Source organism: Struthio camelus, chromosome 4, assembly GCF_040807025.1.
Source record: "Struthio camelus isolate bStrCam1 chromosome 4, bStrCam1.hap1, whole genome shotgun sequence".
NCBI classification, from domain to species: Eukaryota; Metazoa; Chordata; class Aves; order Struthioniformes; family Struthionidae; genus Struthio; species Struthio camelus.
This window is the reverse complement of record NC_090945.1, coordinates 87,409,888-87,436,437: the sequence shown is the minus strand read 5'-3', so window position 1 is coordinate 87,436,437 and position 26,550 is coordinate 87,409,888. Positions and strand designations below refer to the sequence as shown.

At 76.7% G+C, this 26,550-nt stretch overlaps 2 protein-coding genes across 8 annotated transcripts; one reads left to right on the top strand and one right to left on the bottom strand.

Moving 5' to 3' along the window:
• The first annotated feature begins 153 nt into the window (after positions 1-153).
• RTKN (rhotekin) lies at positions 154-15,938 on the top strand. Of its 7 annotated transcripts, none has more exons than XR_011141158.1 (13): positions 7,109-7,262; positions 9,402-9,578; positions 9,700-9,761; positions 9,942-9,995; positions 10,088-10,205; positions 10,312-10,536; positions 10,621-10,715; positions 12,243-12,349; positions 12,473-12,598; positions 12,676-12,841; positions 12,914-13,018; positions 13,171-13,279; positions 14,883-14,972. XR_011141158.1 is itself a non-coding variant. In XM_068943979.1 (13 exons), exons 1-13 carry the CDS (start codon positions 7,158-7,160, stop codon positions 14,887-14,889), a joined length of 1,479 nt encoding a protein of 492 aa, XP_068800080.1. In that variant the 5' UTR covers positions 7,109-7,157; the 3' UTR covers positions 14,890-14,972. The 7 variants fall into 7 exon arrangements, 5 of the variants coding, with proteins under 5 accessions (XP_068800081.1, XP_068800080.1, XP_068800078.1 ...); XR_011141157.1 differs by having other exon boundaries at positions 12,470-12,598; XM_068943979.1 differs by having other exon boundaries at positions 9,402-9,601.
• Positions 15,939-16,368: 430 nt separating this feature from the next.
• On the bottom strand, positions 16,369-25,621 carry LOC138067219 (drebrin-like). Its single transcript, XM_068942931.1, has 12 exons — positions 25,495-25,621; positions 24,250-24,302; positions 24,073-24,185; positions 22,714-22,788; positions 22,234-22,371; positions 20,546-20,623; positions 20,164-20,315; positions 20,042-20,096; positions 19,859-19,936; positions 18,459-18,579; positions 17,994-18,377; positions 16,369-16,460 (listed from the first exon to the last, which is right to left on the bottom strand). Exons 1-12 carry the CDS (start codon positions 25,578-25,580, stop codon positions 16,369-16,371), a joined length of 1,425 nt encoding a protein of 474 aa, XP_068799032.1. The 5' UTR covers positions 25,581-25,621.
• Between the last annotated feature and the right edge of the window lie 929 nt (positions 25,622-26,550).

Below are 26,550 nucleotides of genomic sequence, written 5' to 3'. Positions count from 1 at the left end.
GGCCGCCCCGCGCCGTGCCAGGGGCCGCTGCCGGCCGGTCGGGCGCGGCTCGGTCCGCCCCCCGCGCCAGGTGCCGCCGGCCCCGGGGAGGGGTTTGCTCCGCGCCGGCAGCGAAACCGCCCGCGGGAGCGACCCGGCCCGGCCCGGCCCGGCCCGGCGCGGCGCGATGTTCCGCCGCCACCAGCGGAGCCGCGCGACCGTGGCCCGCGGCTCGGCCCTGGAGGCGGAGGTCCGCCGCGGCCGGCCCGGCGGCGCCGCGCAGGTAGGAGCGGGGCGTCCCGCGTGGACCCGCCGCGGCTTCTCCGGCGCCCGACGGCGCGGCCCCCGCGGGGCTCCGGGCGGCCGCCGGGCCGGGCAGGGGGCCGCGGGCCGCCGGGGGCTCCTCGCCCGCCCCAGCCGGAGCCGGAGCGTGACCGGGCCGGGCGCAGCGGCCCCGCTCCCCCCCGCGGCCCCGGCCCCGGCTCTCCCCGCAGGCGCCGGCGCTCCGCACCGCTGGGCCGACACGGGCCCCGGCCCCAAAGCACCGCGATAACCGGCCTTGGCAGGGCGCCGGCCGCCTCGGCACGGCTGGGAGCAGGCGCCAGGCCGGGCCCGGTGCGGGGTGCCGGTGTCGGGGCCGTGCACGGTGTGGGGTGCCGGTGTCGGGGCCGTGTGGGGTGCCGGTGTGGGGTGCCGGTGTCGGGGCCGTGTGGGGTGCCGGTGTCGGGGCCGTGCACGGTGTGGGGTGCCGGTGTCGGGGCCGTGCGCGGTGCGGGGTGCCACTGTCAGGGCTGTGCATGGTGCTGGCACCAGGCCGTGCACAGTGCAGGGTGCTGATGTTGGGGTCATGCCTGGTGCGGGGTGCCAGTGTCGGGGCCGTGTGGGGTGCCAGTGTCGGGGCCGTGCAGGGTGCCGGTGTCGGGGCCGTGCGTGCTGCGGGGTGCCAGTGTCAGGGTCGTGCCCGGTGCATGGTGCTGGCGCCAGGCCGTGCACAGTGCAGGGTGCTGATGTCGGAGTAGCGCCCAGTGCAGGATGCTGGTGTCAGGGTTGTGCAGGGTGCCAGTGTCGGGGCCATGCCTGGTGCGGGATGCTGGTGTCGGGGTTGTGCAGGGTGCAGGATGCTGGTGTCAGGGTCGTGCAGGGTGCCAGTGTCGGGGCCGGGCCCAGTGCAGGGTGCTGGCGCCAGGCCGTGCCTGGTGCAAGGCGCTGACGTCAGGGCCATGCCTGATGCAGGGTGCTGGTGTCAGGGTCATGCACAGTGTGGGGTGCTGGCATCAGGGCTGTGCGTGGTGTGGGGTGCTGGCGTCAGGGCCGTGCACCATGCAGGGTGCCAACATTAGCGTCGTGCATGGTGCAGGGTGCTGGCATCGGGGTCGTGCAAGGTGCAGGGTGCTGGTGTCAGGGCCGTGCACAGTGTGGGGTGCTGGTGTCCGGGTCGTGCAGGGTGCAGGGCGCCGGCGTTAGGGTCATGCAGGGTGCTGGCAGGGTACAGGGTGCCAGTGCCAGGATCGTGCAGGGTGCGGAGTGCCTGCATCGGGGTCGTGCAGGGTGTAGAGTGGCGGCGTCCAGGTTGTGCAGGGTGCCGGTGTTGGGGTTGTGCGGGGTGCAGGGTGCCGGTGTCAGGGTCATGCACAGTGCGGGGTGCCAGCGTCCAGGTTGTGCAGGGTGCAGGGTGCTGGCGTCGGGGTCGTGCACAGTGCGGGGTGCCAGCGTCCAGGTCGTGCAGGGTGCAGGGTGCCAGCGTTGTGCAGGGTGCACCAGGAAAAGGGCTGCAAAGGGGGGACAGGCCGGAGGGGCCGGGCAGGCCAGTCATCTACGTGTGACTTCTTGTCCCTCAGACAGCCGGGCGTCAGCAGGGCACCGCAGTGGCGGCGGGGCAGAGGCCTGGGGCGCTCGGGGCGCGTTTCCAGCCGTGGTGCGGCTCCGCGGTGTGGGGCGGAGGACGGGACTCCGGGAGCGGTGCTGCGGGGCGCCGGGCCCTGCTGCTGGCAGGGGACGCGACGGCGCTGCGAGGACGCGCGAAGGGTCTGCGAAGGGCTGGGGCGAGGGGCGGCCGGGGGGTCCCGGCGCGGCCGGCGGGGCGCTGGGGAAGAGCCGGAGCGGCTGCGCCCGCTCGGGCCCGGACCCGCTCCGATGCCCCGGCGGGAGGAGGAGGAGGAGGGTCCCCAGGCGGACCCTGGCCTGCAGGCGCCGCGTCCCTGCGGAGCACGCGGGCGGCGCGGGAGCCGCCGGCGGCCCGGCCGGGCGCGAGCCCCCTGGGGCTCCCCGGCTGCGCCTGGGCGCTCCCGGGCCGCCTGGCGCCGTGGGGCGATGCCCCGGGCGGCTCTCACGGCCCGGCTGCCGGAAGCCCCACGGCGCCCCGTCCCGCCGGCTGCGGTCGCATCCTGCCCGGGGCCGCCGGGTCTGCCCCGACCGGCTCTGGGCGTGGGGCTGGCGAGACAGACCTGTCGGGGGGGGGGCTGGGTGGGGTCCCCGCCACGCCGGGCTCCGCCGCCGCTTGGGGCTGGGGGGCATCAGGGTCCGGGGGTGCCGCGGGGCGCCGTGCCCCCGCCGCACCGAGGTGGGGGGTTGGCTCTGCCCCCGGGGGCTGCGGTGCAAGGAGCAGGGAAGGGGGGGTCCGGGTAATGGAGGTGGCACAAACACCCACCGGGTGCAGGCTGCACGAGGAGGGGGGGCAGGTCGCCCCCCCCGGCCCCCTGGGGATGCACCCCCCCACGTCTCCCTTGTGCAAGAAGTGAGGAGAGGGGTCCCGACGCGCCAAGGGCTGGGTCCCAGCTGCACAAGGAGGGGGGTCGTGGCCCCCCCAGTCCCGCTGTGCAAGGGGGGCCCCGATCTACCCAGCCCCCAGCCCTGCTGTGCAAGGGAGGGGTCCCGGGCTCCCCGGTGTGCCCGTCCCCCTGTGCCGGGGGGTCCCGGGGTGCCCGTCCCGCCGTGGGGGGGTCCCGGGGTGCCCGTCCCCCTGTGCCGGGGGGTCCCGGGGTGCCCGTCCCGCCGTGGGGGGGTCCCGGGGTGCCCGTCCCGCTGTGCCGGGGGGTCCCGGGGTGCCCGTCCCGCCGTGGGGGGGTCCCGGTGTGCCCGTCCCGCTGTGCCGGGGGGTCCCGGGGTGCCCGTCCCGCCGTGGGGGGGTCCCGGTGTGCCCGTCCCGCTGTGCCGGGGGGTCCCGGGGTGCCCGTCCCGCCGTGGGGGGGTCCCGGGGTGCCCGTCCCGCCGTGGGGGGGTCCCGGTGTGCCCGTCCCGCTGTGCCGGGGGGTCCCGGTGTGCCCGTCCCCCTGTGCCGGGGGGTCCCGGGGTGCCCGTCCCGCCGTGGGGGGGTCCCGGTGTCCCCGTCCCGCTGTGCCGGGGGGTCCCGGGGTGCCCGTCCCGCTGTGCCGGGGGGTCCCGGTGTGCCCTTCCCGCCGTGGGGGGTCCCGGGGTGCCCGTCCCCCTGTGCCGGGGGGTCCCGGGGTGCCCGTCCCGCCGTGGGGGGGTCCCGGGGTGCCCGTCCCGCTGTGCCGGGGGGTCCCGGGGTGCCCGTCCCGCCGTGGGGGGGTCCCGGTGTGCCCTTCCCGCCGTGGGGGGTCCCGGGGTGCCCGTCCCGCTGTGCCGGGGGGTCCCGGTGTGCCCTTCCCGCCGTGGGGGGTCCCGGGGTGCCCGTCCCCCTGTGCCGGGGGGTCCCGGGGTGCCCGTCCCGCCGTGGGGGGGTCCCGGTGTGCCCGTCCCGCTGTGCCGGGGGGTCCCGGGGTGCCCGTCCCGCCGTGGGGGGGTCCCGGGGTGCCCGTCCCGCTGTGCCGGGGGGTCCCGGGGTGCCCGTCCCGCCGTGGGGGGGTCCCGGTGTGCCCGTCCCGCTGTGCCGGGGGGTCCCGGGGTGCCCGTCCCGCCGTGGGGGGGTCCCGGTGTGCCCGTCCCCCTGTGCCGGGGGGTCCCGGGGTGCCCGTCCCGCCGTGGGGGGTCCCGGTGTGCCCGTCCCCCTGTGCCAGGGGGTCCCGGGGTGCCCGTCCCGCCGTGGGGGGGTCCCGGTGTGCCCGTCCCCCTGTGCCGGGGGGTCCCGGGGTGCCCGTCCCGTCCCGCCGGCGGTGCCGCCCCCTTGCGGCCCCCCCCCGCGCGGCTGCCGGGGGCGCGGGCCGGGCCGGGCCGGGGGCGGCCGCTGTAACCGGAGCCGGGGAGGGCGGGACGCGCCGGGCCGGGCCGGGGGCGGGCGGCCGCCGCCGCCTTCCTGTGCCTGTGCCGGTGCCGGAGCAGCGCGGCGGCGGCGGCGGCGGCAGCAGGTACCGGCGGGGGGGGCGGCGGGGGCGGCCCGCGCTGCAGCGCCCACCGGGGCCGGCAGGGGGCGGCGCGGGGAGCCGGCGGGCCCGGGGCGGGGCGGAGCGGAGCGGAGCGGGGCGGAGCGGGGCGGAGCGGGCCTCCCCCGGCGGCACCGACCCCCGGCCCCAGCACCCCCCGTCCTGCACCCCCTGCACCGCCGGCCCCAGCACCCCCCGTCCTGCACCCCCTGCACCCCCGGCCCCAGCACCCCCCGTCCTGCACCCCCGGCGGCACCGACCCCCGGCCCCAGCACCCCCCGTCCTGCACCCCCTGCACCGCCGGCCCCAGCACCCCCCGTCCTGCACCCCCTGCACCCCCGGCCCCAGCACCCCCCGTCCTGCACCCCCTGCACCCCCGGCGGCACCGACCCCCGGCCCCAGCACCCCCCGTCCTGCACCCCCTGCACTCTTGGCCCCAGCACCCCCGGCCCCAGCACCTCTCGTCCCGCACCCCCGGCCCCTGCCGGCCCCAGCACCCCCCGTCCTGCACCCCCCGACCTGCCCCCCTGGCCCCAGCACCTCTTGTCCTGCACCCCCGTCCTGCACCCCCCGTCCTGCACACGCGTCCCCTGCCGGCCCCCAGCACCCCCCGTCCTGCACCCCCCGTCCTGCAACCCCAGCCCCTGCACCCCTCGTCCTGCACCCCTCGTCCTGCATCCCCTGGCCCCAGCATCCCCCGTCCTGCCCCCTCGTCCTGCACCCTTGGCCCCAGTACCCCCGGCCCCAGCACCCCCCGTCCTGCACCTCCAGCCCCTGCCGGCACCCCGCACCCCCTGTCCTGCGCCCCTGGCCCCAGCACCCCCCATCCTGCACCCCCTGTCCTGCACCTCGTGTCCTGCACCCCCATCCCCAGCACCCCCTGTCCTGCACCCCTGTCCCCTGCACCTCTCATCTTGCACCCCCAGCACCTCTCAGCCCAGCCCCTGTGCCCCAGCACCCCTCGTCCTGCACCCCGCACCCCCGAACCCCATCCCTCTCCTCTGCTCTGCACACCACGCTCCCCTTCCCAGCACCCCTTTTCCTGGCCCCAGCACCCTGTCCCTGACACTGTCCCCATCACCAGCACCCCTTGTCCCATCCCCGAGCCCCATGCACTCCCTTGCAGCCCTCGTCCTGTCCCCAGGGCCCTGTCTCTATGCCTGTCTCCTGCCCTGCACCCCTCTCCCTAACACCCTTCGTCCTGTCCCTGAGCACCGTCCCCTCCCCTGCACCCCCGTCTCCTGCTCCCTGGCTGCAGCACCCCGGCCCTGTCCCCGTCCCCTGCACCCCTCGTCCTGTCCCCTGCACCCCTTGTCCTGTCCCCTCCCCTGCACCCCCGTCTCCTGCCCCCCGGCTGCAGCACCCTGGCCCTGTCCCCATGCCCAGCACCCCTCGTCCTGTCCCCTGCACCCCTTGTCCTGTCCCCGAGCACCGTTCCCTCCCCTGCACCCCCGTCTCCTGCTCCCTGGCTGCAGCACCCTGGCCCTGTCCCCGTGCCCAGCACCCCTCGTCCTGTCCCCTGCACCCCTTGTCCCGTCTGCTCCCCTGCACCCCCGTCTCCTGCCCCCCAGCTGCAGCACCCCAGCCCTGTCCCCGTCCCCTGCACCCCTCGTCCTGTCCCCTGCACCCCTTGTCCCGTCCCCTCCCCTGCACCCCCGTCTCCTGCCCCCCGGCTGCAGCACCCTGTCCCTGTCCCCATGCCCAGCACCCCTCGTCCTGTCCCCAGCACCCCTTGTCCTGTCCCCGAGCACCGTCCCCTCCCCTGCACCCCCGTCTCCTGCTCCCTGGCTGCAGCACCCCGGCCCTGTCCCCGTGCCCAGCACCCCTCGTCCTGTCCCCTGCACCCCTCGTCCTGTCCCCGAGCCCCGTCCGCTCCCCTGCACCCCCGTCTCCTGCCCCCCGGCTGCAGCACCCCAGCCCTGTCCCCGTCCCCTGCACCCCTCGTCCTGTCCCCAGCACCCCTCGTCCTGTCCCCGAGCACCGTCCGCTCCCCTGCACCCCCGTCTCCTGCCCCCCGGCTGCAGCACCCCAGCCCTGTCCCCATGCCCAGCACCCCTCGTCCTGTCCCCAGCACCCCTCGTCCTGTCCCCGAGCCCCGTCCGCTCCCCTGCACCCCCGTCTCCTGCCCCCTGGCTGCAGCACCCCGGCCCTGTCCCCGTCCCCTGCACCCCTTGTCCTGTCCCCAGCACCCCTTGTCCCGTCCGCTCCCCTGCACCCCCGTCTCCTGCCCCCCGGCTGCAGCACCCTGGCCCTGTCCCCATGCCCAGCACCCCTCGTCCTGTCCCCAGCACCCCTTGTCCCGTCCCCTCCCCTGCACCCCCGTCTCCTGCCCCCCGGCTGCAGCACCCTGGCCCTGTCCCCATGCCCAGCACCCCTCGTCCTGTCCCCAGCACCCCTTGTCCCGTCCGCTCCCCTGCACCCCCGTCTCCTGCCCCCCGGCCCAGTGCGGTGCCCCTGCACCCCTGCGGCTCTGGGCTGTGCCCTGTGGCTGCTGCCCCCGCTGGGGGCCCCGCGGCCCCCCGTGCCCTGCGGCCCCCGCCGCCCCGTCCCGCCCCGTCCCGTCCCGTCCCGTCCCCCCGGCGCGGGGCCCCGCGCTGCCCCCGCCGCCCGCGCTGCCCTTTCCCGGCACAGTGGGCGCTTGTTCGGCGGCAGGAAGGAGCGCGTCGCCGGCGCCGCGATGAAAGGGCCTTTCTCTGCGCAGCTGGGCCGGGCCGGGCCGGGCCGGGCCGGGCGGGGGAGGCCGCTGCGGCCGGCGGCGGCGCTCGGCGCTGGACGCGGCGCTGGACGCGGCGGCGGCGGCGGCGGCGGCGGCGGCGGCGGCGGCGGGGGCCCCCCCGGCGCGGCCCGGGGCGGATGCGGGGGCCGGCGGGGGGCCGGCGAGCAGGCGGCCGTGCCGGGGGGGCTGCCGCCGCCGGGCCCATGGAGGTGGCGGCGCGGGAGCGCTTCCCCGAGATGCAGGACAAGCTGCGGATCCTGGAGGACCTCAACATGCTCTACATCCGCCAGATCGCCCTCAGCCTGGAGGTGGGGGCCGGGCGGCGCGGGGGGGGGCGGCTTTGCCCTCCCCCCCCCGCTTCGCTGCAGGCCGAAATCACCGCGGAGGAGGGGGGGGGGCGGTCCTGGGTACCGCCTGCGCCCCGGGGCGCTGCCGGCCCCCCCCCCCCCCCCGCGGCGTGGGCCCCCCCCGGGGGCGTGGGGAGCCCCTCTGCATTGCCGGGACCCCAACCCTCCCCCCCCCCCCGGTGCTCGTTTCTGGCTATTTATAGCCGCCGGTGATGTCACCGCTGCCGCGCTCCCCCGGCGAGCGCCGCGCCGCCGCCGCCAGCCCCGGCCCCCCCGCGCCCCCCCGTCCCGCCCCCCCCGGCGCCGGCCCTGGGCAGCGGCGCGGGGGGCGCACCGGACACAGCGGGGCCGGCCCGCTCCCGCTCCCCCCGCGGCATGGACGGCACCGGCACCGTGAGTCCGGGGGGGGGGGCGGCGGGGGCCGGGGAAGGGGGGGCTCTGCCCGCTGCGCCCACCGGCCCGGGCGCGCTGCGGGATGCCCCCCAGCTGGGCGGTGCGCAGCTCCTGGAGGGGGCTGCGGAGGTTTTGGCCCCCCCCCCCGGGGGTGATCCCGGGTGCTGGCAGAGTGGGACCCCCTGCCCTGGCACCGGGGGGGGGGGGGGGGCTTTGCATCCTGCAGGTGGGATACGGGGCAGCCCCCTTCCCCCGGGCTCTGATGTGGGGTCCTGCACCCCTCCTCCTCCTCCTCCAGCAGCCCCATGCCTGCTGCGGGGGAGCCGTGGGGTGGGACGCGTTTGGGGCCAGGGGGCAGGGCTGAGCGCCCCCGTCCCCCAGGGGCTGGGAGCTGCTGGGCCTGGGGGCACCACGGGGCAGCGCCGCAGCCCCTCGCTCCGGTGCAAGGATGGGCAGTGCTGGGGATCCGTGCTGGGGGGGGGTGGCACGTCTGTGGGGCGACTGGCACGTCCGCGGGGTGCATGATGCAGCCGTGGGGCGCGCGACGCAGCCGTGGGGCGCGCGGCACATCTGCGATGCTCGTCACACATCCGTAGGCTGCCTGCATGTCCGTGGGGCAACTGGCACAGCCGTGGGGCGCGTGATGCGTCCGTGGGACGCGTCCGTGGGGAGTGAGCGTGACACGTCTGCAACGCGCGTGACGCGCCTGTGGGGTGCGTGGCCCCGCCGTGGGGCGTGTGACACGTCCTTGGGGAGCGTGACGTGTCTGTGATGTGCGTGACGCGTCCGTGGGGCACGTGACGTGTCCATGGGGTGCATGGCACAGCCGTGGGGTGTGTGACGTGTCCATGGGGAGCGCAATGCGTCTGCAATGCGCGTGGCACATCTGCAGGGTCCGTGGCACAGCCGTGGGGTGCGTGGCATGTCAGTGGGGAGTGCCACGTGTCTGCGATGTCCGTGACACATCCATGGGGTGCGTGACGTGTCCGTGGGGCGCATGATGCATCCATGGGATGCGTGATGTGTCCGTGGGGTGTGTGGCACCTCCGTGGGGCGCGTGGCACGGCCATGGGGTGTGTGGCATCGCCGTGGGGCATGTGGCACCACCGTGGGGTGTGTCACGTGTCCACAGGGCATGTGGCACTGCCGTGGGGTGCGTGGCACAGCTGCGGGACTGGTCCGGGGCTGGGTTTGGGGCAGGGGGTGTCGTGGGGCGCAGATGGGTGCTGCGCCCGGGGCCGGGGATCGGTGGGGAGAGGAGCCCTGCCGGAGCCGGCAATTGCTTGGCAAACCGAGGGGGGGGGGTCAGATTCGGTGGTTTGTCCGTGGGCTGCAGCAAAGGCTGTTTTGGGCTGCGGGGTCGGCCCCGGCGGCGGGGCTGTGCCCGAGGCCGGTGTCCCATCTGCGCTCCCTGGGGCTCCCTGGCATCCAGCTGTGCACAGCTGGCCCCCCCGGCAGATGTGCGCAGCATTGGGTGGGGGGGCAGGCCCCTGCCCGGCCCGGCGCCCCCCCGCCCTCCCGTGCGCCCCTTGGCCGGCGGGGCTGCAGCGCGGCGGCACGCGCCGCCCCTCGTCCCCGGGACCTGCCCGGAGACCCCAAGGCAGGGGAGGGACGGCGCCAGCCTGCCGGGGGGCGCTGGGGGGGCTCTTACCCCAGTGCAAACCCCGGGCTCCCTCGCCCCGCAGCCACGCTGCCCCTCTCCTGCAGGACACGGACATCCAGAAGAAAATCGACCATGAGATCCGGATGCGGGAAGGAGCCTGCAAGCTGCTGGCTGCCTGCACGCAGCGGGAGCAGGCGCTGGAGGCCACCAAGAGCCTGCTGGTCTGCAACAGCCGCATCCTGGCCTACATGTCGGAGCTGCAGCGCATGAAGGAGGTGCAGGTGATGCAGCGCATGGCCAGGCGGTGAGGACCCCGCGCCGCGGGGCGGGCAGGGGCGGGCGGGGGGGCCGCCGCCGGCCGCCCGCCCGCCCGCCGTCACGGCTCTGCCCTTCCTCCCGCAGCCCCTCGGACGCCGGCCCCGCGGACGAGCGCTTGCCCTGCCGGGGCAGAGTCTGCGTGTCAGGTAGGGGACGGGGTGCGGGCGGCGATGCGAGGGGCCGGGGGGGGGCCCAGGGGACCCCCGCCTGCCCGGGGAGGGGGGTCCGGCCGCGGCCGCTGGCGTCCGGGGCCGGTCCCTGCGGCGGGGCGGGGGGAGAGCCTCGCGCCCCCCCCCGTCCCACCGCCGGCCTCGTCTCCCGCCCAGACCTGCGCATCCCCCTGATGTGGAAGGACACGGAGTATTTCAAGAACAAGGGAGGTGAGTGGGGGCGCGGGCAGGGGGCGGCGCGGGCGGCGGGGGGGGGACGGCTGCCGGCGGCCGGACCTGACGGCGACTCGGGGCCGGCGCAGAGCTGCACCGCTGCGCCGTCTTCTGCCTGCTGCAGATCGGCGCGGAGATCTACGACACCGAGATGGTGCTGGTGGACCGGACGCTCACCGACATCTGCTTCGAGACCGCCGTCCTCTTGTGAGCGCCCGGCCGGGGCAGCGCCGTGCACGGGACCGGGCGGGGGGACGGCGGCGGGCCGGGGGGCTGCCCCCCACCCGCCCGGCTGAGCCGGCGTCGCCCGCAGCACGGAGGCCGGCCCGGATTTCGAGCTGAAGGTGGAGCTGTACAGCGCGGGGCTGGAGGAGGAGGCGGCGCTGGGCAGCGCGCCCAAGAAGCTGGCCAGCAAGCTGAGCAGCTCCCTGGGGCGCTCCTCGGGCAAGCGGGTGCGGGCGGCCCTGGACGGGGCTCCCGGCAGCCCCCTGAGCAACGGCGGCAGCAGCCCCCTGCTGCTGCCGGCCCCCAGCGTGGCGTGAGTACCCCGGCCCCCCGCCCCGTGCTGCACCCCCCCCCCCCCGTGCTGCGCGCCCCCCGCTCAGCCGCCCTCTGCCCGCAGCGGCCCCAAGTACCACTTGCTGGCGCGCGCCGTGCTGTCGCTGGCCGAGGTGCAGGACGGCTTCCGCACCCACGACCTCGCTGTCGCCTGCAGCGGTGAGCCCGGCCCGTGGGGCGGGCTGGGGGGCACCTGGTGGGGCTGGGGAAGAGCCGGGGTCGGGGTCTCGGCTGCTTGGGGGGAGAGATGGTCTTGGGGGCCTGGCGGAGTGGTGGGGAGAGCTGGGTCCGGGGGCATCGTGGGCAGGGACGGGGGGTCTGGGGGCAGCACAGGCAGGGACAGGGGGTCTGGGGGCCATGTGGGCAGGGAGGGGGGTCTGGGTGCCGTGCAGGTAGAGACAGGGGTCCAGGGACAGCATGGGCAGAGACAGGGGGTCTGGGGGCGGCACAGGCAGGGAAAGGGGGTCTGGGTGCAGTGCAGGCAGGGGAGGGGGGTCAGGGAGCCGTGCGGGCAGAGAGGGGGGTCCGGGGGCCATATGGGCAGGGACGGGGGTCCGGGGGCTATGCGGGCAGGGGAGGGGGCCTGGGGGCTGCACAGGCAGGGAGGGCATCTGGGGACAGCGTGGGCAGGGACAGGGGGTCCGGGGACAGCGTGGGCAGAGGAGGGGGTCTGGGAGCCGTGCAGGCAGGGATGGAGGTGCGGGGGCCATGCGGGCAGGGATGGGGGTGTGGGGGCCATGTGGGCAGGGAGGGGGGTCCGGGGGCTGTGTGGGCAGGGTTGGGGGTCTGAGGGCCATGTGGGCATGGATGGGGGTCCGGGGGCCATGCGGGCAGGGATGGGGGTGTGGGGGCCATGTGGGCAGGGAGGGGGGTCCGGGGACAGCGTGGGCATGGATGGGGGTCTGGGGGCCGTGTGGGCACGGTTGGGGGTCTGGGGGCCGTGTGGGCAGGGAGGGGGATCTGGGGGCCGTGTGGGCAGGGTTGGGGGTCTGGGGGCCATGTGGGCAGGGAGGGGGGTCCGGGGACAGCGTGGGCAGGGATGGGGGTCTGGATGCTGTGCAGGCAGAGACGGGTCCAGGGACAGCATGGGCAGAGACAGGGGGTCTGGGGGCGGCGCAGGCAGGGAAAGGGGGTCCGGGGGCCGTGTGGGCAGGGATGGGGGGTCCGGGGACAGCATGGGCAGGGGAGGGGGCCTGAGGGTGGTGCGGGCAAGGGAGGGGATCCGGGGACAATGTGTGCAGGGATAGGGGGTCTGGGGATGGTGCAGGCAGAGGACGGGGTCTGGGGGCCGTGCGGGCAGGGGAGGGGGGTCCAGGTGTGGTGCGGGCAGGAGAGGGGGGTCCGGGGGCCAGGCAGGGACGGGGGTCCGGGGGGCCATACGGGCAGGGACAGGGGGTCTGGGGGCCGTGCAGGCAGGGATGGGGGTGCGGGGGCGCAGAGGAGGCAGGCGAGGGGGGTCCGGGGGCCGGGCAGGGAGGGGGTCTGGGGGCGCAGAGGAAGCAGGCGAGGGGGGTCTGGGGGCCGTGCAGGCAGGGATGGGGGTGCGGGGGCGCAGAGGAGGCAGGCGAGGGGGGTCCGGGGGCCGGGCAGGGAGGGGGTCCGGGGGGCCGTACGGGCAGGACGGGAGCGGCAGGGCAGGGTCCGTGCCCCGGGGGCTCGGCGCGAGCGGGACCCTCGCTGCCGCAGAGGAGAGCTCCTTCTGGCTGCCGCTCTACGGCAGCATGTGCTGCCGCCTGGCCGCCCAGCCCCGCTGCATGGCCGCCCAGATGATGTGCGGCTTCCTCAAGCTGCAGGTGAGCGAGCGCCGGGGCCGTGACACGAGCGCGCCGGGTCTCAGCCCGCGGCCAGCGGGGCCGGGCAGGGCGCTGGGGCCGGCGGGCGCTGACGGCGGGCTCGTGTCGCGGCCCCGGCAGCAGTCCGGCGAGCCGCAGAGCTGGGCACGGCTCTACTGCATCCTGCGTGGCACCAACCTCTTCTGCTACCGGCGCCCGCAGGAGGCCGAGGCCGGGGTGGAGCCGGCTCTCACCATCGCCATCAACAAGGTAGAGGGGCCGGGGGGCCGGGGCGGGGGGGGCCGGGCGGTGGCGGGGGGCCGGGCTGAGCGCCCGGCGCCCGGCAGGAGACGCGGATCCGCGCCGCCGAGAAGGAGCCGCGCAGCCAGCTGCACTGCATGACCGTGAGCAACCGCTACGGGGCCGAGGAGGTGACGCACACGCTGCTGGCCGAGACCCGCGCCGACGTGCAGCGCTGGATGGAGGCCTTCTGGCAGCACTTCTACGACATGAGTGCGTGCGGGACGGGGCTGGGCGGGCGGGCGGCGCGGCCCCCGGCCTGCCGCTGAGCCCCGCTGCCCGCAGGCCAGTGGAAGCAGTGCTGCGACGAGCTGATGAAGATCGAGGTGCCGCCGGCGCGGCGGCCGCCGGCGCCGCTGCCCAAGCAGGGCTCGCTGTACCACGAGATGGGTGAGCGCGGGGGCCGCGGGGCCGCGCTCGCTCGGTCGCCTTCCTCGCCGCTCCCCGTGACCGCTTGCTTCCTTTCTCTCCCGCCGCCGCCTCCCTCCTGCCTCTCTCGCGCGCTCTGTCCCTCCGGCTCGGCCGTGCCGCCGCGGCTGCAGCCCTGCCTGGCCCCGCTGCGCCGCCCTCCGCCTGCGAAGGGCTCCTGCTGCAGGATAACGCCGTCTCGGCGGAGATCCGCGCGCTGCTCTCCTCCTATTACAGCGACAGGTGACGTACCGGGGCAGGCGTCCTCGCCGTCCCCGCTGCCAGGCGTCCTCGCCACCTCCGCTGCCTCTCTTCTGCCCCGGCCGTCGGTGCATCTCGCTGCGGGGCCCATCCTGGCTGTGGGTTTGTCCCGGCTGCAGGACATCCTGGTTGCAGGGCATGTCCCGGCTGTGGGGATGTCCCACGTGTGGGAGACGTCCCTGCTGCAGGGCGCGTCCAAGCCGTGGGGATGTCCTGGCTGCAGGGCACGTCTTGGCCATGGAGATGTCCTGGCTGCAGGGCACGTCTTGGCCATGGGGACGTCCCGGCTGCAGGGCATGTCCTGGCTGGGGGACACGTCCCAGCTGCAGGACATCCTGGCTGCAAGACACGTCCCGGCTGTGGGGATGTCCTGGCTGCAGGATATCCTAGCTGCAGGGCACATCCCAGCCATGACAATGTCCCCACTGCAGGGCACGTCCCGGCCATGGGGACGTCCCAGCTGCAGGAGACATCCTGGCTGCAGGGTGCATCCCAGCCATGGGCACATCCCAGCCTTGGGGATGTCCTGGCTGTGGGGCACCTCCTGGCCATGGGCACGTCCCGGCCTTGTGGATGTCCTGGCTGTGGGGCACTTCCTGGCCATGGGCACGTCCTGGCTATGGGGCACGTCCTGGCCTTGGGGATGTCCTGGCTGTGGGGCACCTCCTGGCCATGGGCACGTCCCGGCCTTGGGGATGTCCTGGCTGTGGGGCACCTCCTGGCCATGGGCACGTCCCGGCCTTGGGGATGTCCTGGCTGTGGGGCACCTCCTGGCCTTGGGCACGTCCCGGCCTTGGGGATGTCCTGGCTGTGGGGCACCTCCTGGCCTTGGGCACCTCCCCGTCTTGGGCACGTCCTGGCCTTGGGGATGTCCTGGCTGTGGGGCACCTCCTGGCTGTGGGCACGTCCCGGCCTTGGGGATGTCCTGGCTGTGGGGCACCTCCTGGCCGTGGGCACCTCCCCGTCTTGGGCACGTCCTGGCCTTGGGGATGTCCTGGCTGTGGGGCACCTCCTGGCCATGGGCACGTCCCGGCCTTGGGGATGTCCTGGCTGTGGGGCACCTCCTGGCCATGGGCACCTCCCCGTCTTGGGCACGTCCTGGCCTTGGGGATGTCCTGGCTGTGGGGCACCTCCTGGCCGTGGGCATGTCCCGGCCTTGGGGATGTCCTGGCTGTGGGGCACCTCCTGGCCATGGGCACGTCCCGGCCTTGGGGATGTCCTGGCTGTGGGGCACCTCCTGGCCGTGGGCACGTCCCGGCCTTGGGGATGTCCTGGCTGTGGGGCACCTCCTGGCCATGGGCACCTCCCCGTCTTGGGCACGTCCTGGCCTTGGGGATGTCCTGGCTGTGGGGCACCTCCTGGCCGTGGGCATGTCCCAGCCTTGGGGATGTCCTGGCTGTGGGGCATGTCCCGGCCATAGGGACGTCCTGCAGCGGCAGGACGCTTCCCAGCCATGGGGACATCCCCGCTGCGGGCACATCCCGGCCGAGGGGACGCCCCAGGCACCGCGGCCACCTCGTGCCCCGGCCGGCGCGGCCCCGGGGCGGTTGGGGGGAGGCCGCCTGACGCCCGCTCTTCCCCGCAGCTATTGAGCCGGCCGACGACATCGAGGCGGTGACGGACATCCTGGCGCGGCGCGTGGCGGGGCCGGAGCTGCGGCCGGCGCGGGGCTGCCCGCCCTGGCTCACCCTCTTGGAGGGGGGGCCGGGGCCGCCGCCGCGCGCCGCCTCCGACTCGGGCGGCCCCAGCCCCGGGGCGCCCCGGGGCCGCCCGCGCACCCTCTCCCTCGACGCCGAGCTCAGCACCCTGCAGGGGCGCGGGGCCCGGCGGGCGCCCCCCTGCCCGCGCCCCCCGCCCGCCCCCGGCGCCTCCCGCAGCGGCAGCACCGGCCCGGACGCGGAGCGCGCGGCCCCCCGGCCCCCCGCCTGCCTCCAGTCCCGGGTCTGAGCCGGGGGGTGCACGTGGGGGGGGGGGTCCAGCCCTGCTGGGCTGGGGGCTCAGAGCTTCTCTTTTTGGGGCAGAAACTGGAATTGATGATAACCCTGTGCCTGAGTGGGGGGCTGCGGGGTGCTCTGCCGCAGGGTGGGTGCGGGGCTGCCCCCCCCCGCACACACGCACAGGGTGGGTGCTCAGGCTCACCTAGGGTGGGGGGGGGGATGCTCGGGGTGCAGCCCACGGCTGGGCTGCTTGGGAGGCACCCCCACAGCTAGGGTGCTTGGCCTCCCCCCCCCCCCATGGCAGAGGGTGCTTGGCATGCACCCCCCCAATGGCTGGGGTGCTCGGGGTGCACCCCGCGGCCAGGGTGCTCAGGGTTCCCCCCCATGGCAGGGGTTGCTTGGGGTGCACCCCACGGCCGGGGGTGCTCAGGCTCCCCCCACGGCAGGAGGGTGCTCGGGGTGCACCCCACAGCCGGGGGCGCTCGGGCTCCCCCCCACGGCAGGGGGTGCTCGGGGTGCACCCTGCAGCCGGGGTGCCCCCCCCCATGGCAGAGGTGCATCCTCCAGCTCTGCTTTCCCTCACCATTTCTAACCCCCTGGGGCCACCTGCCCTGGCCCCCACTGCCCCCGCCCCAGCCGGGGGGCTCAGGGGGCAGCGTGACCTGCAGCAGGGACCAGCCCCGGCCCCCCCCCCCCCCCGGGGCCAGGGAGCCAAAGCTACCACCTCATTAATATGCATTAAACTTTATTTAACAGCTGCTGTGTTTTACTGGGGGGGGGGGGGGGGCAGAGGTAGTGTGGGGCAGCGTCCCTCTGCCTGGCGCGGGGTGGGGGTCCGCAGCCCCTGTGCCACCCTGGCGGGACAGGGGCTGCGGGGCGCCCGGCTCCTTCCCAAAGCTGCGGTTTTGGGGTGCAATCGGGGGGGGGCAGCAGAGCAGCCCCAGGGGTGCAGGTGAGTGTGGCCTGGGGGGGGGGGCTGTGCTGGGGGGGGTCCCATGGGGGGGACCTGGCCTCACTGCGGGGGTGCTGGGGGAGGGCAGTGGGGGGTGTGCTATATGGGGGGGGTCTGCAGGCAGCCGGCTCTCGCTGCCCGGGGCCCCGCTGCGGTGCCCGGCCGGGGGTCGGTGCCCCCCCCTACACGGCGTGGGGGGAGAGGTCCTCGTCCTCGGGGGCGCTGGTGCTGCTGGGCAGCTGCTGGGTGTCGCGGGCCAGCAGCAGGGCGAAGCCTGGCGCGGAGAGGCGGTGAGCGGGGCCGAGCCCATCCCCGGGGCGTCCCGGCTGCGGGGTGGGGGGGGTGTTTGGGGGGGGGGTGGTACCTGGCGTGGCTTTGAGTGGGGGCTGCGGCAGCAGGATGGTGTCGCCGGGCTGCTCCTCCTGCGAGAGCGGCTGGTGAGCGGCCACCGCTGCCCCCCGCCCCTCCACGCCCCCCAGACCCCCCTGTCCTGTGCCCCCCGCTCTGCCCCGTCCCCTCCGTGTCCCCAGCCCCCAAACATCCCCCCACCTCCCCCAGCCCAGCCCCAAAACATCCCCCAGCCCCAAAACATCCCCCTGCCCCAAAACATCCCCCAGCCCCAAAACATCCCCCACCTCCCCCAGCCCAGCCCCAAAACATCCCCCTCCCCCAAAACATCCCCCCACCTCCCCCAGCCCAGCCCCAAAACATCCCCCTCCCCCAAAACATCCCCCCACCTCCCCCAGCCCAGCCCCAAAACATCCCCCTCCCCCAAAACATCCCCCTGCCCCAAAACATCCCCCCACCTCCCCCAGCCCAGCCCCAAAACATCCCCCTCCCCCAAAACATCCCCCTCCCCCAAAACATCCCCCCACCTCCCCCAGCCCAGCCCCAAAACATCCCCCTCCCCCAAAACATCCCCCTCCCCCAAAACATCCCCCCACCTCCCCCAGCCTAGCCCCAAAACATCCCCCTCCCCCAAAACATCCCCCCACCTCCCCCAGCCCAGCCCCAAAACCTCCCCCAGCCCCAAAACATCCCCCCACCTCCCCCAGCCCAGCCCCAAAACATCCCCCTCCCCCAAAACATCCCCCTCCCCAAAACATCCCCCACCTCCCCCAGCCCAGCCCCAAAACATCCCCCTCCCCCAAAACATCCCCCTCCCCCAAAACATCCCCCCACCTCCCCCAGCCTAGCCCCAAAACCTCCCCCAGCCCCAAAACATCCCACCTCCCCCAGCCCAGCCCCAAAACATCCCCCTCCCCCAAAACATCCCCCTCCCCAAAACATCCCCCACCTCCCCCAGCCCAGCCCCAAAACATCCCCCTCCCCCAAAACATCCCCCTCCCCCAAAACATCCCCCACCTCCCCCAGCCCAGCCCCAAAACCTCCCCCAGCCCCAAAACATCCCCCCACCTCCCCCAGCCCAGCCCCAAAACCTCCCCCAGCCCCAAAACATCCCCCACCTCCCCCAGCCCAGCCCCAAAACCTCCCCCAGCCCCAAAACATCCCCCTCCCCCAAAACATCCCCCCACCTCCCCCAGCCCAGCCCCAGCCCCATCAGCCCCCAGCCCCAGCCCCCTCCTGCCCCCCCACCTGCCCCCCGCCCGTGCCCGTGCCCACCTCGCCGGGGGCTCCGGCTCCCAGCGCTCCGGCCAGGCTCCGTGCTCCCGGGCGCCGACGCCGTTGTGCGGGGCCGGCTCCCCGTCCCCGTCCCCGTCCCCGTCCCTGTCCCTGTCCCCGTCCGGGGGGCCAGGGCTGCCCAGGGGGGCCTGGGGCAGCGGGGACCCCTCAGCCGGCCCCGCACCCCCCCGCGCCGGGGGGCTGGCAGGGGGGCTGGGAGCCGGGGGGGAGCCGTCCCCGCCGCGGGGGGCTGCGGGGGGGCTGGCAGGGGGCGGCGGGGGGGACGCCGGCCCGGGGGGGCTGCCGGGGGCCCCCAGGCCGGGCGCACGGGCGGGGGGCGGGGGCTCGGCCCCACAAGCGCTGCCTGGGGACCCCGGGCCCGGAGCGGTGGGGGGGCGCCCCGAGCGAGGGGGACTGGCAAGGGGAGGGGGGGGTCCTGCCCCAGGCGGGCCGGGGGTCCCCGAGGCGGCCCGGAGAGCCCCCGGCGAGGGCGGGGGGTCCGGCCGGCCGAAGATGTAGGCTGACTCGGTCAGGCTGCGCTGGTAGCGCAGGAAGGGCCGCCGGGCTCCTGCGGGCGCAGGCAGAGAGGGGTCAGCGGCCGCCCCGCGCCCCCGGCCTCGGCCCCCCGCAGCGCCCGCGGGGCACCTACCGGCTCCGGGGCCCGGGGGGCCGGCGGGCGGCGGGGGGCCAGAGGCGGACCCCGAGCGCTCCCGCTGCCGGAAGAAATCCCGCGGGTTCTGCGACCGCTGCGAGACCAGCGCGGCCGCCTCCTGCCAGCGAGGGAGAGACGGCATCGGCGGGGCGCCCTGGGCCCCGCGTCCCCCGCCGGGACGGCCCCCGGGCACCACCGGCATGCACGGCCCCCGGGCAACGCCGGGCATCGTGCAGCCCCGGGCACCAGCCGCGGCGCTCGGCCCCCGGGCACCGCCAGGCATCACTCAGCCCCGGGCACCGCAGGGATGCACAGCCCTGAGCAATGCTGGGCATCGTGCAGCCCCGGGCACCGGCTGCGGTGCTCAGCCCCCGGGCAGGGCCACGCACGGTGCAGCCCCGGGCACCGGCTGCGGTGCTCAGCCCTGGGCAGGAACATGCACGGTGCAGCCCCGGGCACCAGCCATGGTGCTCAGCCCCCAGGCACTGCCGGGATGCACAGCCCCAGGCACCGCCAGGCACGGTGCAACCCTGGGCACCGCCGGGATGCTCAGCCCCCGGGCACCGGCTGGGATGCACGGCCCCCGGGCAACGCCGGGCATCGTGCAGCCCTGGGGACTGGCCGCGGTGCTCAGTCCCCAGGCAGGGCCGGGCATCGCGCAGCCCCCAGGCACTGCCGGGCATCGCACGGCCCGGGCACCGCCGGGATGCACAGTCCCAGGCACTGCTGGGCATCGTGCAGCCCTGGGCACCGGCCGCGGCGCTCGGCCCCTGGGCACCGCCAGGACAGGCAGCCCCAGGGACCGGTCCTGGCACTCAGCCCCCGGGCAGGGCCAGGCATCACTCGGCCCCGGGCACCGCAGGGATGCACAGCCCCGGGCACCGCTGGGCATCGTGCAGCCCCAGGCACCGGCTGCGGTGCTCAGCCCCGGGCAGGGCTGGGCACGGTGCAGGCCCGGGCACCGCCGGGATGCTCAGCCCCGGGCACCGCTGGGCATCATGCAGCCCTGGGTACCGCCGGGATGCACAGCCCCGGGCACCGCCGGGATGCTCAGCCCCGGGCACCGCTGGGCATCGTACAGCCCCGGGCACTGGCCACAGCACTCAGCCCCGGGCAGGGCCGGGCACGGTGCAGCCCCAGGCACCGCCAGGACAGGCAGCCCCAGGAACCGGTCACGGCACTCAGCCCCCGGGCACCGCCGGGCACGGTGCAGCCCCGGGCACCGGCCGCGGCGCTCGGCCCCCGGGCAGGGCCGGGCACAGTGCAGCCCCAGGCACCGTCGGGATGCTCAGCCCCGGGCACCGCTGGGCATCGTGCAGCCCCGGGCACCGGCGGCGGCGCTCAGCCCCGGGCAGGGCCGGGCACGGTGCAGCCTCTCCCGCGGCCCCGGCACTCACCGCTGCCTTCTCGACGGACTGGCTGCGCCGGAAGCGCTCCTGCAGCGCGGCCTCCTCGTGCTCCCGCCGCTGCTGCTCCTGCGGGGACGGCGCGGTGGCGAGGCAGCGCCGGGGCCGGGGCCGGGCGGCCCCCGCTCCCGAGCCCCCGGCGCCCCGCTGCCCGCGCCCCTCGGCCCCGCTCACCCAGCGCGCTTTCTCCTTCCTCCGCTCCTCCGCCTCCAGCCGCGCCTGCTCCTTCCTGCCGGCAGCGGGAGCGTCAGGGCCCCGCGGGGGCTGGCGCCGGCCCCCGCCGCCCCGCGGCTCACCGCTGCTCCTCCAGCTCGCGCTCCTTCTCCCTGAAGCGGAGCTCGCGCTCGGCCGCCTCCCGCCGCTCCTCCTCCATGCGCTCCCGCTCCCAGCGCTTGCGCTCCTCCAGCACCCGCCGGCGCTCTTCCTCCTTGCGCTGCTCCTCTTCGCGCTGCGGCACCGGCGCTCAGCGGGGCCGGCGCCAGCCCGGCACGGGGCTCCCGGGGACGGCGTCCCCCCACCCCGCAGCGCGGCATGGAGGCACCATCCCCGCACGGGCAGCCCGCGGGGCACCGCTCCGGCCCCGGCCCCGCAGGGAGCCGCCGAGGAGAGCGTCCTGCCGGCCCCGACGTGGGGCAGGGCCCCCCGGCCCGGCCTCGGGCCCCCCCACGCGCCCCTCACCTCGGCCTGGGCCCAGAACGAGTCCCGCTTGGTCCGGCGGATCTCCAGCGCCGGGTTCGTCTTCCGGTAGTTGGTGCCCTGCAGGGACGAGGCGTGGGGAGCTCGGGGCGCATCCCCGGGAGCACCCCTGGGAGCACCCCTGGGAGCATCCTCAGGAGCACCCCTGGGAGCACCCCCGGGAGCACCCCTGGGAGCATCCCTGGGAGCATCCCCAGGAGCACCCTCGGGAGCATCCTCAGGAGCACCCCTGGGAGCACCCCTGGAGCACCCCCGGGAGCACCCCTGAGAGCACCCCTGGGAGCATCCCTGGGAGCACCCCTGGGAGCACCCCCGGGAGCACCCCTGAGAGCATCCCTGGGAGCACCCCTGGGAGCATCCCCGGGAGCATCCTTGGGAGCACCCCTGGGAGCATCCTTGGGAGCACCCCTGGGAGCATCCCTGGGAGCACCCCCGGGAGCACCCCTGGGAGCATCCCTGGGAGCATCCTTGGGAGCACCCCCGGGAGCACCCCCGGGAGCATCCCTGGGAGCATCCTTGGGAGCACCCCCGGGAGCACCCCCGGGAGCACCCCCAGGAGCATCCTTGGGAGCACCCCTGGGAGCACCCCTGGGAGCATCCCCGGGAGCATCCTCGGGAGCACCCCTGGGAGCATCCCTGGGAGCATCCCCGGGAGCACCCCTGAGAGCATCCTTGGGAGCACCCCTGGGAGCATCCCCGGGAGCATCCTTGGGAGCACCCCCGGGAGCACCCCCGGGAGCACCCCCAGGAGCATCCTTGGGAGCACCCCCGGGAGCACCCCCGGGAGCATCCCTGGGAGCATCCCCGGGAGCACCCCTGGGAGCACCCCTGGGAGAATCCCTGGGAGCACCCCCGGGAGCACCCCCGGGAGCACCCCTGAGAGCATCCCTGGGAGCATCCTTGGGAGCACCCCCGGGAGCATCCCTGGGAGCATCCTTGGGAGCACCCCCGGGAGCACCCCCGGGAGCATCCTCGGGAGCACCCCCGGGAGCACCCCCAGGAGCACCCCCAGGAGCACCCCCGGGAGCACCCCTGGGAGCATCCTCGGGAGCACCCCCGGGAGCACCCCCGGGAGCATCCCTGGGAGCATCCCCGGGAGCACCCCTGGGAGCATCCCTGGGAGCATCCTTGGGAGCACCCCCGGGAGCACCCCCGGGAGCATCCTTGGGAGCACCCCCGGGAGCACCCCTGGGAGCATCCCTGGGAGCATCCTTGGGAGCACCCCCGGGAGCACCCCCGGGAGCATCCCTGGGAGCATCCTCGGGAGCACCCCCGGGAGCATCCCTGAGAGCATCCCCGGGAGCACCCCCGGGAGCATCCTCGGGAGCACCCCTGGGAGCACCCCCGGGAGCATCCCCCACAAGCACCCCCCAAGCATCTTCGGGAGCATCCCCAGGAACATCTCCAGCACCGACCCCGGGAACATCCCTTGAAACATCCCCCACGCTTCTTTGGGAGCAAGCCCGGGAGCATCCCCGGGAGCACCCCCGCATCCTCGGAAACACCCCCGCGAGCATCCCGGGAGCACCCCTGGCCGCCGCCCCGCCGCCGCCCTGCCTCCCGGCCGCGGCTCTTCCCGCGCTCCCGCTCGCTGTCCCGCGGCGGGGGGCTGATGGGGCTGCGGGACAGCCCGGCCCCGCCGCGCAGCACCGGCCCCCGGCCCCGCTCACCACCAGCTCCTCGGCCTCCGGCGGGGGGGCCCTCCTGACGGCGGCGGCTCCGGCGGGGGCCAGCTGGGCCAGCGCGCGCCGCAGCCCCTCCTGCGTCACCTCCTCGGCACGGCGGGCGCTCAGCACTGCGCTGGCCTCCTGCCCGCGGGGACGGGGACAGCGTCACCGCCGGCTGCCCCCGGCTCGCCCCCCGCCTTGGGGGGGGGGGGGGGGCTTGCCGCCTTCTGCAGCCCGCTCTGCCCCGGGGAGTCCCGGCGCCCGGCGGGGAGCGTGGGCAGGGTGCTGCCGTCCCCGGGCACGCCGGGGCCGGGCCGGGGCAGGGAGCCCAGCCGCAGCCCCGGCTCGGCGGCCAAGGCTGGAAGTGGGAACGGCGGCGCTGAGTCAGCAGCGCCAGGAATGCGCGGAGCAAAGCAAGCAAAGGTCGGGCCGGGCGGGAGCGGGCGGGGAGCGGGGGGACGCGGGGCCGGGGTCCGCACTCACCCTGAAGAAGGCTCGGATGGCCGGCAGGTGCCCCGCGCACGCCTGCCTCTGGCACTCGGGCGCCTTCTCCCCGACCTGGCCCGGGCGCGAGCGAGCTTGCCGCGGCGGGGCGTCTCCATCGCCGCTCAGCGCCCGGCCCGGGCGGGACGGGCCCCGCGGGAGCCCCCCGTCCCCCTGCCCCACGCAGCTCCCTGTGCCCCGTGCTGCCCCCTCCCCTAACCCCCCCGTCCCCCCACCCCATGCCGGTCCCTGTGCCCCGTGCTGCCCCCTCCCCTAACCCCCGTCCCCCCGCCCATGGGAGCCCCCTGTCCCCCCACCCCATGTTGTCCCCTCGCCCCCCCATCCCCTTGCCCCACATCATGCCCTGTCCCCCCATCCTGCATCCTGCCCTCACCCCGTCCCCCTGCCTCGCACCATCCTGTCCCCACCCCATGCTGTCCCCTCGTCCCCATCCCCGTCCTGCCCCGTCCCCTGCCCCACGCTGTCCCCTTGTCCTCGTCCCCGTCCCCTGCCCCACGCTGTCCCCCGTCCCCGTCCCCTGCCCCGCGCTGTCCCCCATCCCCATCCCCGTCCCCTGCCCCGCGCTGTCCCCTCATCCTCGTCCCTGTCCCCTGCCCCACGCTGTGCCCCATCCCGCCCCATCCCTCGTCCCCTGCCCCACGCTGTCCCCCATCCCCATGCCTCGTCCCCTGCCCCACGCTGTCCCCCATCCTCGTCCCGATCCCCTGCCCCACGCTGTCCCCCGTCCCCATCCCCGTCCCCTGCCCCACGCTGTCCCCCATCCTCGTCCCGATCCCCTGCCCCACGCTGTCCCCCATCCCCGTCCCCGTCCCCTGCCCCACGCTGTCCCCCATCCCCATCCCTCGTTCCCTGCCCCACGCTGTCCCCCATCCCCATCCCCGTCCCCTGCCCCACGCTGTCCCCCATCCCCGTCCCCGTCCCCTGCCCCATGCTGTCCCCCATCCCCATCCCTCGTCCCCTGCCCCACGCTGTCCCCCATCCCCATGCCTCGTCCCCTGCCCCACGCTGTCCCCCATCCTCGTCCCGATCCCCTGCCCCACGCTGTCCCCCATCCCCATCCCTCGTTCCCTGCCCCACGCTGTCCCCCATCCCCGTCCCCGTCCCCTGCCCCACGCTGTCCCCCATCCCCGTCCCCTGCCCCACGCTGTCCCCTCGTCCCCGTCCCCATCCTGCCCTGTCCCCTGCCCCACGCTGTCCCCCGTCCCCGTCCCCGTCCCCTGCCCCACGCTGTCCCCCATCCCCGTCCCCTGCCCCATGCTGTCCCCCATCCCCGTCCCCGTCCCCTGCCCCACGCTGTCCCCCGTCCCCGTCCCCGTCCGGCCCCGCGCCGGCGCTCACCCAGCTGACGAGGACGACACGGGGAGCGCCGGTGCCGGGGTCAGGCAGGCGGCACAGCCCGTACATGACGCTGCCGGCGCAGAACTTGGCGGCCAGCTCGTCGGGGCCGCCGGCTGCAAGGACGGGGCGGTCAGCGGGGCCGGGGGCGCCGGGCCCCGGCCCCCGGCCTCCCCCTACCTCCGGAGTCCAGCAGCTTGAGCTCGTGGTGCTTCTCGTAGGCGAAGAGGGCCCTGGGGGCAGCGGGGCTCAGGGCAGGGCGGCGGCGGGGAGCCCGGCCGCTCTGCCCCCGCCGCCCCCCGGCCTCAATTCGTGGAAGTGCCGCCGGCAGCATCCGCCCCGGGGACAATGGGGCCGCAGGAAGCGCCGCGGCGGCGTTGCCACGGGCCCGGGCACCCTGGCCATGCCGGCCGGCAGACCCCGCGGGGCCGGGGGGCCGCCGACCGGGGCCGGCCCAGGCGCTGGCAGCCCCCGGCCCGGCATCCAGCCCCCCCCGCCGCCGCCTTTGCCCCTGCACGGCTCCGGAGGCAGGCAGGAGCGGGCGACGGCACGCTCGGTGCCCCCCGCCCGGCCCGCACGCGGTGCACGGTGCGTGGTGTACGGAGCACAGCCGGGCACGTGGTGCACGGTGAACGGTGTAGGGTGCACGGAGCACAGCCAGGCAGGTGGTGCACGGTGTACGGTGTAGGGTGCACAGAGCACAGCCGGCACGTGGTGCACGGTGAACGGTGTAGGGTGCACAGAGCACAGCCGGCACGTGGTGCACGGTGAACAGTGTAGGGTGCATGGTGCACAGTCAGCACGTGGTGCACGGCGTACGGTGTAGGGTGCATGGTGCACAGTCAGCACGTGGTGCACGGTGAACGGTGTAGAGTGCATGGAGCACAGCCGGCACGTGGTGCACGGTGAACGGTGCACAGAGCACAGCCGGGCACGTGGTGCACGGTGCACGGTGAACGGTGCACGGAGCATGGTGCACGGTGCGCAGCCGGCGCACGGTGCATGGTGCAGCCATGGGGGGGGCACAGGCGGGCACAGGGGGGTGGGGGGGGGCCCTTCCCGGGGCGGGGGGACCTTCCCAGCCCGGTGCCCCCAGCGGCGGCTCCGCTCCCCCCCCGCCCCGTCGCGGCCCCGCCGGGTCCGGCTGCGGCGGCGGCGGCAGGGCGGGGCCGGACGCCTGGGCCCCCCGGCCCGGGAGAGGCGAGGGGGGGGGTGTCCCCGCCGCCCCGGCCACGTGCCGCGTCCCCCGGACCCCCTCGACCCACGTCCCGCTGCCGCCGCGCCTCCCGGTGCGTCCCGCGTCCCCCGGGCGCCGCCCCGGTCCGCGCCGTCCGTCCGGGCGCCGGGGCCGCGGCGCCTCCCGCCCCCCCCCCCCCCGGCCCCGGTGCCGCTCCCGCCGAGCCCCCCCGCCCCCGGCGCCCTCACCAGTTGGTGGCCGCCCGCGGGTTGCCCACGTCCTCCTTGGCGGCCAGCAGCGCCAGGCGGTGCCGCTCCAGCCCCGGCGCCCCCATGGCTGCGCCCGGCGAGCTCCCGGCCCGGCCCCGGGCGGCCCGGCCCGGCCCGGCCCCGCCTCCGCCGCCGCCCGCAGGGGCGGGGAGGCACCGGGCGGGACCGGGAGCCGCGCCAGCCCCGCGCCGCCGCCCGCTCGGGCGCCTGGGTCCCGGGCTGCCCCGGCGGCGGGCCCAGGCGTCCGGGCGCCCCGCGCGCCCCGCTCAGCCCCCCGCCGCCCCGGGAGCGGGCCCAGGCGTCCGGGCGCCCCGCGCGCCCCGCTCAGCCCCCCGCCGCCCCGGCAGCGGGCCCAGGCGTCCGGGCGCCTCATGCTCCCCGCTCAGCCCCCGCCGCCCCGGGAGCGGGCCCAGGCGTCCGGGCACCTCGCGCTCCCCACTCAGCCCCCCGCTGCCCCGGGAGCGGGCCCAGGCGTCCGGGCGCCCCGCGCCCCTCTCAGCCCCCCACCACCCCGGCAGCGGGCCCAGGCATCCGGGCGCCCCGCACCCCGCTCAGCCCCCCGCCGCCCCGGGAGCGGGCCCAGGCGTCCGGGCACCTCGCGCTCCCCACTCAGCCCCCGCCGCCCCGGGAGCGGGCCCAGGCATCCGGGCGCCCCGCACCCCGCTCAGCCCCCCGCCGCCCCGGGAGCGGGCCCAGGCGTCCGGGCGCCCCGCGCCCCGCTCAGCCCCATGCCGCCCTGAGCCCCAGGGAGCCCCCCAGGGCCACCGGCGAGGCTGGGGCAGTGGGGACCCTGCACTGGGAGGCGGGTGCAGCCAGCGGGACCCGGGGTGAGGGCTCGTGGGGCGGCGGGCAGCGGGTGCCGGGTGCCGGGCGCTCCCCTCCGCGGGCCGGGGCCGGCTCGGGGGTCCCGCGCCCCGGCGGGCGCCAGCGGCTCCCCGGCCGGCGACGGCGCCGAGCAGCCTGTTCCCTTATTTGGTCACCGCAGGCTGCAAACCCCAAAGCCCCAGAGAGGGAAAAAATTTGCCGAGCGGAGCA